Genomic DNA, 13,036 nt, shown 5'->3' with positions numbered 1-13,036 from the left:
AACTTGGAGGCTTACAAATTAATTAATGAGTTTGCTCATTAAAGTTGTCATTAAAATCAATTTTTTGCAAACAGATTTATAATTGATTGCATCGTATTCTTCATCACATTCTGAATCTAAAAATATATACATATGTCATGTTTACTCTTAAAATGTGATCACAATTAACGAAAATAGATTAATTAGTCTTCCGATTAAAATTTAAGATATCGATCCAAAAATGATTTCATCTTATTCTTTATCATTTCCGGATTCCAAAAACATATAGATATGATAGGTTGTATTCAAAACAAGCTCAGAAAGTTAACAAGAATACAGAAAAGCGCGCTTTCCTGCTTAGCACAATACGCTACCGCGCTAATCTGGCGTGTCAATATCACTACGTTTTGCACGTGGGATGTGAGCGATTTCCTTCACGCGGGGATTGACGAAGCTGTACTGTCTTGGTGAAAAAATACAGTGTGTTCAGTTTCATCCCGTGAGTTCGTCAGCTTGACTAAATGTAGTAATTTCGCCTTACGCGATCGCGACTTGTTACATTTAGTCAAGTTTTGACTAAATGTTTTAACGTAGAGGGGGGAATCGAGACGAGGGTCGTGGTGTATGTGCGTGCGTGCGTGTGTGTGTGTGTGTGTGTCTGTCTGTGTGTGTGTGTAGAGCGATTCAGACTAAACTACTGGACCGATCTTTATGAAATTTGACATGAGAGTTCCTGGGTATGAAATCCCCATACGTTTTTTTCCATTTTTTTGATTAATGTCTTTGATGACGTCATATCCGGGTTTTCGTGAAAGTTGAGGCGGCACTGTCACGCCCTCATTTTTCAACCAAATTGGTTGAAATTTTGGTCAAGTAATGTTCGACAAAGCCCGGGCTTCGGTATTGCATTTCAGCTTGGTGGCTTAAAAATTAATTAATGACTTTGGTCATTAAAAATCTGAAAATTGTAAAAAAGAAAATTTTTTATTAAACGATCCAAATTTACGTTCATCTTATTCTTCATCATTTCCTGATTCCAAAAAACATATAAATATGTTATATTTGGATTAAAAACAAGCTCTGAAAATTAAATATATAAAAATTATTATCAAAATTAAATTTTTGAAATCAATTTAAAAACACTTTCATCTTATTCCTTGTCGGTTCCTGATTCCAAAAACATATAGATATAATATGTTTGGATTAAAAACACGCTCAGAAAGTTAAAACGAAGAGAGGTACAGAAGAGCGTGCTATCCTTCTCAGCGCAACTACTCCCCCGCTCTTCTTGTCAATTTCACTGCCTTTGCCGTGAGCGGTGGACTGACGATGCTACGAGTATACGGTCTTGCTGCGTTGCATTGCGTTCAGTTTCATTCTGTGAGTTCGACAGCTACTTGACTAAATGTTGTATTTTCGCCTTACGCGACTTGTTTTTCTTTACGGGCGGGGAACATCCTTCATCCTGTGTGAATGCTTCTTGTTCAGGAGGTGACCCGCGCTCACAAGGGATGGGCCCTGGACAACGTCATCATGCAGAACGACGTCACCAAAAACCTGAAGGACGACATCAACCACGCACCGTCAGAAGGCGTGTACGTCTATGGCCTGTACCTGGAAGGCGCCGGCTGGGACCGCCGCAGCAGCAAGCTGATCGAGTCCAAGAACAAGGTGCTGTTCGAGGTGATGCCGGTCATCCACATCTACGCCAAGGACACGGTGGTCAGCGACCCCCGCCTCTACGTCTGCCCCATCTACAAGAAGCCTCGTCGCACGGACCTCACCTACATCTCCACCGTCACCCTCAAGAGCACCCAGCACCCTGACCACTGGATCCTGCGGGGCGTGGCTCTTCTCTGTGACATCAAGTAGACCCTCTCGCCAGGCCAGGCATCGCTCTTGTCTCTCCTGGGCCACTGCTTCAGTTGGATCTGCTCCTTGTGTTGTGTACTCCTTGGATTTTAGTTTTTATTTTGGCTCAGCGGCTTACGATTTTAGCTGTCTATTCCTTTGCCTTTATTTTCTTTCTTTGTTTCTTTTTTACATTTAGTCAAGTTTTGACTAAATGTTTTAACATCGAGGGGGAATCGAGACGAGGGTCGTGGTGTATCTGTCTGTCTGTCTGTCTGTCTGTCTGTCTGTCTGTCTGTCTGTCTGTCTGTCTGTCTGTCTTATTCCTTGTCGGTCCCTGATTCCACAAACATATGATATGTTTGGATTAAAAACAAACTCAGTAAGCTAAAAAGAATAGACATACAGAAAAGCGTGCTATCCTGCTCAGCGCGACCACTACTGCACTATTCTGCATGGCTTGTCGATTTCACTGCCTTTGCCACGAGCGGTGGACTGACGAAACTACGAGTATGTGGTCTTGGTGAAAAAAGCAGTGCGTTCAGTTTCATTCTGTGAGTTCGACAGCTTGACTAAATGTTGTTATTTCGCCTTACGCGACTTGTTTTTTACTTGGGCTCACGAGTTTATGTCAGGTACTTCTGAGCTTCACCTTTTCTTTCTTTTTTTAATAAGCGGCTTCTTTTTCTTCGGCTCGTAAGTTTGGTACACTCTATTCTTTGTCTCTCATTGTTTCAGCTCTCATTCTTAAGAATAGGTTTAATTTTACGATGTCTATATTATAAATTCTCTTCAGTTTTCTACTGTCTCGAACCCAGGATTTGTTCATATAATGATATATATATGGTATCCCTACTTCAGACTTTTGAAACTGTTGTCAACTTAAATTTAGTTTTCTTTCTCCGCAATACAGATTTCTTCTACTATTACTTTGCTTATATATTTGTGTGAATCAAAAGGTTTATTTTTAGAGTTACGTTCAAGTGCTAATAATATCTTCCTCTTGCTTTGATACAATAAGTTCTCTGTTTCATATTGAGGTTAATTTTGAATATGTACATTTTTTTCTCCATTTCGACTGCTCGACGCCTTTCAGTGCAATGCTTCTTAGCCTAAATACTGTGATTTTGGTTTATTCTTTTTGCCAAAAGCAGCATCCGTTAACTCTTTCACACACTTCTCAAACCCAACCACAGCAATCGAGCCTGGTCTGCTCGCCTGCATTGGGAGGCATGTGTTCTAACCGCTACATCAATCAGCCCATCGCTGAAAGATAGAATATTTATGTGTGTGCCTGCAGGCAGGGTAAACAGAGAAAAAAAGAAAAACGTCACGTGACAACCCGACGACCTACCGCTACGCGAGTCCTGTGGAATGTGCGTTTCTAGTTTGTATTCACTGAATCTGTATTAATACCTAATTAATTCACAAGCCAGCAAGATAAATCATATCGACTGAAAGGAATGAGTTCACATTGCCGTAAACCGGTGTCAACCTGCAAGCACTGAACGAAAGTATTTTGAATAATATTTAGAAAAGAACAAAAAAACTCCCGAGGTGACAAATATACCTTCATTGACAATTACATAAGGCTTGGCCAGAAGACGATATTTTTGCTGTATTTTTACTGTGATAAAAATGCTGTGATATTTCTCCACTTACAAGATTTACCTTTATTTAGAAATAGAGGAAGAATGAACTATGGTTTTGTAAACTTGAAAAACAATCCGAAATAAATTTCGCTTCGATGCTTTAGCCTCTCTCTCTCTCTGGTGTGTTTATTTTATTTATCTCTTGGTGTGTGTGTGTGTGTGTGTGTGTGTGTGTGTGTGTGTGTGTGTGTGTGTGTGTGTGTGTGTGCGAGTGTGCGAGTGAGAACATGCACATGAAAATTATGAACATCCAATACCATTTACTACACCAATCGGAACAACATGAAAACAAGATTGTGGACAGTACATTTGCACATGTTGCATCGAAAGTTTTATCCAGCATACTTACCCTTAGATCCACCAATTAGTCCAGTGTTCAATAGAGTCAAACAGACACTAAAAGAATCATTATTGTCAAAACAGAAAGTCAAACAGACTGAAAGACTCATTATTGTCAAAACATCAGCAAGTCAAACAGACTGAAAGACTCATTATTGTCAAAACATCAGCAAGTCAAACAGACTGAAAAAATCATTATTGTCAAAACATCAAGTCAACCAGACTGAAAGAATCATTATTGTCAAAACATCAGCAATTCAACCAGACAGTGAAAGAATCATTATTGTCAAAACATCAGCAAGTCAACCAGACAGTGAAAGAATCATTATTGTCTAAACATCAGCAATTCAACCAGACAGTGAAAGAATCATTATTGTCAAAACATCAGCAATTCAACCAGACAGTGAAAGAATCATTATTGTCAAAACATCAGCAAGTCAACCAGACAGTGAAAGAATCATTATTGTCTAAACATCAACAATTCAACCAGACAGTGAAAGAATCATTATTGTCTAAACATCAACAATTCAACCAGACAGTGAAAGAATCATTATTTTCAAAACATCAGCAATTCAACCAGACTGAAAGAATCATTATTGTCTAAACATCAGCAATTCAACCAGACAGTGAAAGAATCATTATTGTCAAAACATCAACAATTCAACCAGACAGTGAAAGAATCATTATTGTCTAAACATCAACAACGATAAGAGAACACCTCAAGCATAACACAAACAAACACAACCTCGGAGTCTACGTCAAGACCAAGTCAAGTAAGTAATACCATAGAATTGGACTGTACGAGTGAAAAGTAACGTTCAGTCCCCAGAGAATGTTTTTTTCCCAAAAATTGCAATCCTGCCCATGGACTCAAGTTTTAGGCACATCTGAAATGACACAAGGCAAAACTTCAGTGAGCATGGTTGGTAATGTTGAGAGTTAGGGGAGACTTCAGGACTCTCATTTCTATATTAATTGTTGAACAAAAGATACAATAAATATAGTCTGAATATATTAACTTCGATGGGCAATTTTTGTTCTGTTGAAAGGTAAAGGCGGTCCTTTGTCCTTGATTGAGCCCGAAGTCTTTTTTTTAATTTTTTTTACCGAAAACGCAGTGCCAAAGCTTCGTGCGGCCAACTTCGCGACGTATACTTCGCTTAGTCGACTTGGCCCAGTTAAGTACAGGCTGAAGGGCATACTTAAGGGTTCTTACTTTTATTGTTGAACAAAAGACAAGACATAACTGCAGAGGGCATGTTTTGACAAACTGAAAGGTAAGAGCAGACTTCACAACTCACAGGTATTCGTTGAACTAAACTCGGACACACGATATAACTTCAGCAAGCAAGTTTCTGAAAGTTGAAAGTGAAGAGCAGACTTTAGAACACACACAGTTCTATGGTTGAACAGCTGAATGCCAGCAGTCAGACGGACGTTGATAATGCGACCGACTCCAAGAGTGCAAGATACTGCGCCGTTTTATCTCTACAGGTTGTACAGTTTCTCTTGCAAATTGATTAATGTACAAACGTTCTCGATACTTCGTCCCTAACTCGGGAAAACTGGCAGCGATTTCAAGTTCTCAAACAACGGAGGTACTCACCAGTTGCTGTTTGCTTGATAACATTTCGAGGGAGCTAGGTATTTGTTCACCGATGCCAGCACGCATTCAGACGACCGGACTGAAGGATGTACGGACGTCTAGCTCTAAAGCTACCCTTTTCTTTCAGTCTGTCTCAGAAAAAATAAATAGACAAAATCAAAATAAAGCCTGTTGTTATGTGTACTCCTTCATTGAAGTAACCTTTGAGTGGGAAATGAAAAAAATACCTGTTTTAGCACCACATGAGCCTTCAGTGCCCGTGTGTGTGTGTGTGTGTGTGTGTGTATGTGTGTGTGTGTGTGTGTGTAGTGTGTGTGTGTATGTGTGTGTGTGTAGTGTGTGTGTGTATGTGTGTGTGTAGTGTGTGTGTGTATGTGTCTGTAAGCAGGCGGTGTATTTGCTATGGTCAAACTTAGTAAAGGGGACTTCCACAATTAAATTCACATACTGTAATGTGTAGATAGTTTTGTTAACATTTGACTCGGTTGCCACAATCAACAGCAAGTGTAATAGCAACAAGTCACAAATGAGTAGGCGTAGTCGCAGCGAATCGTTATGAATGCATTCAAAAGGCACTTTTCAATACGCACAAAGGAAAGAAATGGTACGCTTGAACAGAATGTTCTTGTTGAGAGTAAAATAACTGAGCTTAACACTGGCGGGGACATTTGCTGCACAGAAGGTGACTTTGTTATCTATGTAAGCATATTACATTAACACCGTTTTAATTCACACCCGTTGTACAGCGTCTTCAGAACATTTTTTAATCAAGCATTCCGGTTGAAGCATGTATTAAGCTGATATGTGAGGACGTAACCACGGAGGTACAAGACCAATTTGGATCACTGCTGATCATAATGATCGGTCATCACCACGCAGAATATATTAATTTAACCGATTACTTTTGTCTACTTCAAACCAATAACTCATCACCTGTACAAAGTCACTGGACATGCCAACAGATCAAAGAATACATCAGTATTTGATCCTACATACGTGAGAGAGACCGCCCATTAGATAACTAAAGCTTTCCCTCGCATTTCAACATTTAAAACAACAACTCGTGTAAATCTTATATGACATGTAAAGCAATCCGTGTAGTATTCTCTATTCAACGATGGTGAGAACATTGGCCTACGGACTCGACCAATATCATTTTTGGCTCACGTAAGTGTAGCCTATGCGATCGTAACTTTGTCTGTCTGTGCGTGCGTGCGTGCGTGCGTATGTGCGTGTGTATGTCTGTGGTAGAAACTCTAACATTTGAAGACGTCACATTACATTGACGTCACATTATGACGTAAGAGGGTTAGACGTCACGCGAAGGAAGTACTGAAAGTCTCGGTCATTATTATTTTGAGCGCGCCGAGACTAGTTGGCAGTCGTGTCCCTGTAAGTAGGCTACATGCAGACAGACAGATCTAGATCTAGTGTCTCGCTTTCTTGCACAGTTTCACCTATGCTCTTTCTCTGTGTGTGTGTGTGTGTGTGTGTGTGTGTGTGTGTGTGTGTGTGTGTGTGTGTGTGTGTGTGTGTGTGTGTGTGTGTGTGTGTGTGTGTGTGTGTGTGTGTGTGTGACGGAGTGATTGAGTTTGTGTTACTGTTTGTCGATTTCTTACGTGAGCCTTGATGGCTTCGCCTCTTGTTTTAACAGAAAATAATAGATACGATCTTTGACTGACATATGTAAACGGAAGGTAATGAAATCTAAATAACAAAGTGACTGTGGTGAGATGAACACAGCTGAAAAACAACAGAATTCTGTACTCGCCGATACCAGGACAGCACAATGATACGAATGTTCGCTTATAAAAGCGTCATCAGGTAAGGGCCCCAAAGGGAGGGTATCATCACGATCACGGGAAGGGAAATTTTAGCTTTCACGATCACAGTTACCTTGATTTTTTCACGGATCACGGGCAAAATGTACGTTGAAAATAAAATGCTTTGCAATAATGCCAATCACGATCACGAAAACAAATCACGATCACGATCACGAGACTTGATTTTTTTGTCATCACGGATCACGGGCAAAGTCCCATCACGATCACAGAAATGGAAATTTCGGCAATCACGGTCACAGAAAGGTCAAAAAACGCCAATCACGATCACGATTTTAAACCCTTTGGGGCCCTCTCAGGTAACAGACAAAACAACAACAAGTGGCGTAAGGCGAAAATACAATATTTAGTCAAGTAGCTGTCGAACTCACAGAATGAAACTGAACGCAATGCCATTTTTCAGCAAGACCGTATACTCGTAGCATCGTCAGTCCACCGCTCATGGCAAAGGCAGTGAAATTGACAAGAAGAGCGGGGTAGTAGTTGCGCTAAGAAGGATAGCACGCTTTTCTGTACCTCTCTTTGTTTTAACTTTCTGAGCGTGTTTTTAATCCAAACATATCATATCTATATGTTTTTGGAATCAGGAACCGACAAGGAATAAGATGAAAGTGTTTTTAAATTGATTTCGACAATTTAATTTTGATAATAATTTTTATATATTTAATTTTCAGAGCTTGTTTTTAATCCAAATATAACATATTTATATGTTTTTGGAATCAGAAAATGATGGAAAATAAGATGAACGTAAATTTGGATCGTTTTATAAATTTGTATTTTTTTTTTACAATTTTCAGATTTTTAATGACCAAAGTCATTAATTAATTTTTAAGCCACCAAGCTGAAATGCAATACCGAAGTCCGGGCTTTGTCGAAGATTACTTGACCAAAATTTCAACCAATTTGGTTGAAAAATGAGGGCGTGACAGTGCCGCCTCAACTTTCACGAAAAGCCGGATATGACGTCATCAAAGACATTTATCAAAAAAATGAAAAAAACGTTCGGGGATTTCATACCCAGGAACTCTCATGTCAAATGTCATAAAGATCGGTCCAGTAGTTTAGTCTGAATCGCTCTACACACACACACACACACAGACAGACAGACACACACACGCACATACACCACGACCCTCGTTTCGATTCCCCCTCGATGTTAAAATATTTAGTCAAAACTTGACTAAATATAAAAAGCAAAAGCAACACTGACGGAACGAACACGGGCAAGGCTGGAAAAGAAGATGGAGGGGAGGTAATGAACTAAATCTCAGAGTGACATTTGTGTAGGAAAGGCAATGAACGTAATCTTTGAGTGACAGTCCGCACTCTCAGTCTCTGTGAGACTACATGTTCGATTGCTACCAGCTTGTACTTATAATTACTTGCATAGTATGCATTTGATTTCATGAATAACCACATATGTATGCTCTTCATGCCTCATCTTCATCACCATCATAATCATCATCGTCATCTTTATCATCACGTGCTGAAGTTTTCTGACTTTTTAACTTTTTAATTTTTAATTTTTCAATTTTATCATTGTGTGTCTGTGCGTCCCAAGGACAGATTGTAAGAAAAGGCGTAGCCTTAAATCTTAATCCTTGTTAAATAAAGTTCAATTCAATTCAATTCTGTACGCTTCGCACCATGGTGATCAATATTTTGTTTCCCACTACACAAGATCAGTAAGGCTTATTGTGAGGCACCGGTCACTCAGTCAAGACCTCAATTACCTTTATTCAGATCATCTAGGGTACGTATACACCTGTTCACTCACACAAAGCAAAGCGAAGGACGTGTGTCAAAACAATATATGAAATCTTGTTTGTCTTTTGTTTCGCCCCGATAATCCCGATCACAGGCGCCTGAAGTAAACGCTTTTCCGAGTAGTGCTGCTCTAATATGGGATCGACGTTTACATCGATTTCACTGATTGAAAGTTGAGGTGTTGTGTGTATGGCTGTGTACGTGTGTGTGCGTGTGTGTGTGTGTTTGTGTTTGTGTGTGTGTGTGTGTGTGCGTGTGTGTGTGTGTGTGTTTGTGTGTATGTTTGGTGTATGTGTGTGTGTGTGTGTGTGTTAGTGTGTATGTGTGTGTGTGTGTGTGTATGTTTGTGTGCTTGTGTGTGTGTTTGTGTGTGTGTGTGTGTGTGTGTGTGTGTGTGTGTACTTTTCCGCTGGTGCTGTTCGTCTTCTTAGTATTTTAATGTGTCAATGTTATAGAAATCTCAACCTTGACAAAATTATGCGTGAACCCTCACCCCTCACCCCTATCCACAAAGCCACTCTCTCCCCCCCCCCCCCCCCCATTCCCAACCAATCAGTCAAGATCAGTCCAAACCAAGCCTCGTGCATGTGCATACCTCTTCAGCAAACGTCGGCCATATCACCGTCTTGTTATTATGAGTTATTTCTAATATGCTGACTGTTAGCAAATGATAACAAGACATGTCGAGAAAAAAGATATCAAGCATGAGCCTTTTAGGCGAATGCTGATATCGTTTGTGAGACATGTCTGTTATCATTTGCTAACAGTCAGCATATTAGAAATAACGGTTTTATTACCGTTTAATTCGACCAAAAGAAATTTCGAAGCAACTCCGCGAATTAGACAGAACAGCCGCAATGGGAACTTGAGCGCTTCAACCTTATTATGCCTGTCAGTCAAAGAATTCTCGTGACCCGAGTCAGCCAATCAGAGTAACACACCTGACGTGATGAATATTCACAGGTCAAATGCCTTTGACACACAACAATCGCTTTTTCTCGTTGAACAGAGAGCGACAGATTTAGAACCGACTCCAGACGGATGGGAAATGACGTAAAGATACATTTGATGTAAAGCGAGTGGCGCAATTTCACTTGATTTTTCCGAACTTTGATCATTTAGATGGCATTGCACACTCAGACGATGGGCAGTGCCTTGCTGTTCCGTTACGCACCCACCGACAAAACTCGCTTTTCGGTATTTTTTAGATATTAGTGTTGAATTACATTTTTACTTTGTCTTGTTAATTTTTTAGCGTGATAAACAAAAAGGGTCCCTGCCTGAACGTTATAACATTTAGAGGGTCACCTAGAATGCGTCCTGATTGGTTAAAAAGCCATATGGGGCACTGAATTGGTAATAAATTGTTATATTGTGCCCCAACACAAGTAGCTTCGCTAAAACCACTGAAACCACACTCAAAATTGTCATAAGAGTCCGGCAGGGTCTTGACTCGTTTACAACACGTGTAGTCCTGTTTGACTAACTACGAGGATAGAACTACTGAAGTACAGACTTGATTCATCCCATAAAAGAATAGGCTCCGTACAACCACTGACATCAATCTTGTTCTTAAGTGCAGGGCCTCTACACACAAATAAGCTCAACAAAGAAGCGGTGCTGTACAATGTTTTACAATAATTCTGTTTAGAAATGCAGGGTTCGTACTAAAGAATAAAACTAGATATCTGTGATAGAAGAATATATACAACCACTAAATATCTATGATGAGCCTCTACAAAATCGATCGTAGAATGAAATTGATTGAAAAGGGAATTGTACGAACTCTGCATTTCTAAACAGGAGTAGTGTCGATAACTGTGCAGCACCTAATAGTCTATTCTTTGTTATGTTCATTCTTTTGTAGAAGCTTATTACAGATATGTTTTTTTAGTGAACAATCACTGACCCCGATTCTTATTAAAAAAAGTGTATTCAGGGTTATCAAAGCGCGTATCGATTGTGAGTGCCTGTGGCTAGAACGACATACCCTGTACACCCAGGGTTGTGATTTGAAAGATCACACTGGCACTGTTGTGTTGGACCATGTTACGTTCGGTCACAGAGGTGTTCGCTGTGTGAATTGTGCAGACAGTGTCTGCTGCTAGAGGTAAGTGCGAACCAAGACTCTATTGTAATTTTTGTGTGTGGCATGCCTGAGTTGTAGAGAGTTCACCGTTGTCGGATTGAGTTTTCGGTTATTGATTTTTTGTGAATGTCCGTTTTCTGGTTTCACGATGTCCTGGTTTTGAAGTTTTGAAGATCGTTTGTAGTTTGTGGTGAGTACGGCTTCAGGAATTCCGTCAGTTCGCTTGTTTATTAATTTTTATTAATTTATTTTATTGGGTATTTATTGTGTGTCTTGGTTACCCTCTAGGCCAGTTTGTGTCTGTTCAAAACCTGGCCTTTGCCGCATTCAGTTCGCTGTTTCTTTGCGTGGCCTTCTTTTCTTATCTTCATGTCAAGTTATGTTATACTACTCTAAAATGCGCTCTTAATTTCTTTTCGTATTTTTGGATTTCATTCCTATAAACAGCCAGTCACCCATTATGGGTAGTGTTATTTTGTCTAGTTGGACAACACCAGTGATCTTTTTATTCCTCGCGATAAATGTCATTGTACGACGTGTTTTAGTGCATGAAATTGGACGTTTGCTGACTTTATTTCTGCTTTCGCCGTGTACATTTAAACATACATTCTGTACGAAACTGCTCTTTATGTGATAGACAGTAAAGGTGTTAAACCCCAGGGCCGGACCCAGGGGGGGGGGGGGGGGGTTCCAGGGGTTCCGGAACCCCACCCCTGGAAAAAGCATGTACCTTGCTTTGAGTGGGGTTTTTTTTGTTTGTTTTTTAAATAAATTTTGTGTGTGTCTCTAACAAATTTTATTCAATGTGAAATCCGATGAGAAAAAGGCCCAGAATGCACCAGATTGCACAGATTTTAACCGTTTTTCAAAAATTTTCTGGGGGAGCATGCCCCCGGACCCCCCTAGTTCGCACGCCTGCTTTGCAGGCGCGCGCTTGTGGCTTCGCCACTTCGCTGATTTGCCCCCCCAAAAAGGAGGAACCCCCCCCCCCTTACAACTCATTTGGTCCTGCCCTGAACCCATCTAATATTAATTCTTAAGTTCCAACGGCAGTCCGACTTTTATTTGTGTGCTAGAGAATATTGATTTGGTGATCAAGGAATTTGAAGGATAAAAATCTCGACCAATAATATCATAAATGAACGAATTCATAATCAAATGAATAGAATAAACAAAGCACATGCTAAAATGTTGTTAAATGTTTGTGTTTGAGATTATGTGGATTATAACGTTCGTGCCGATTAGTTGAATAATCAACAGAATATCACGGTAAACCAGTTGCCTCTTGGAAAACGTAGTTGTTGTCAACGAAAAGTGTGTTTTCCCATATTTTTTTTTATACTACTCGGTATGAATAGGTCTTGCGGAGATTTCTCCTAAGTAAGAGATTCATGTCTGTGTTGAATTAAATTCAATTTAAAAAAAAAATTTGTTACTGTGTTGTCTACTATTTGGGTGTTTTTTTCCAGTGAGCAAACTACGTTTCTGAACATCACTGATTAATCTGATTTGCTCATTCCTAACGGAATTCAGAGCTCGGTGTATGTGACGAAGGAAACTGATTCAACAAGGCCACGCTTTTTTACATTTAGTCAAGTTTTGACTAAATGTTTTAACGTAGAGGGGGGAATCGAGACGAGGGTGTGGTGTATATGTGTGTGTGTGTGTGTGTGTGTGTGTGTGTGTCTGTGTGTGTCTGTGTGTGTCTGTGCGTGTGACGGTGTGTGTGTGTGTGTGTGTAGAGCGATTCAGACCAAACTACTGGACCGATCTTTATGAAATTTTACATGAGAGTTCGTGGGTATGATATCCCCAGACATTTTTTTTTTCTTTTTTTCGATAAACGTCTTTGATGACATCATATCCGGCTTTTTGTAAAAGTTGAGGCGGCACTGTCGCACCCTCATTTTTC

General features: G+C 40.0%; 2 protein-coding genes across 2 annotated transcripts in view; both read left to right on the top strand.

Annotated features, from left to right (window-relative positions):
• LOC138962139 (dynein axonemal heavy chain 5-like) overlaps nt 1–3,585 on the top strand; it is a 116,093-nt gene extending 112,508 nt beyond the window's left edge. Inside the window, exon 67 of the mRNA XM_070333859.1 lies at nt 1,468–3,585. Within this exon, the coding sequence (XP_070189960.1) occupies nt 1,468–1,851 (384 nt within the window). The 3' untranslated portion in view covers nt 1,852–3,585. The remainder of the gene's footprint in view (nt 1–1,467) is intronic.
• Nucleotides 3,586–11,068: 7,483 nt separating this feature from the next.
• The window catches only part of LOC138962038 (dynein axonemal heavy chain 5-like), a 115,296-nt gene continuing 113,328 nt past the window's right edge, over nt 11,069–13,036 (top strand). The window contains exon 1 of the mRNA XM_070333735.1: nt 11,069–11,145. The gene's annotated coding sequence lies outside the window, so the exon portion shown is untranslated. The remainder of the gene's footprint in view (nt 11,146–13,036) is intronic.

Source organism: Littorina saxatilis, linkage group LG1 (assembly GCF_037325665.1).
Source record: "Littorina saxatilis isolate snail1 linkage group LG1, US_GU_Lsax_2.0, whole genome shotgun sequence".
Taxonomy (NCBI): Eukaryota; Metazoa; Mollusca; class Gastropoda; order Littorinimorpha; family Littorinidae; genus Littorina; species Littorina saxatilis.
The sequence above is the reverse complement of the archived record's forward strand: the minus strand, read 5'-3'. Positions and strand labels throughout refer to the sequence as shown.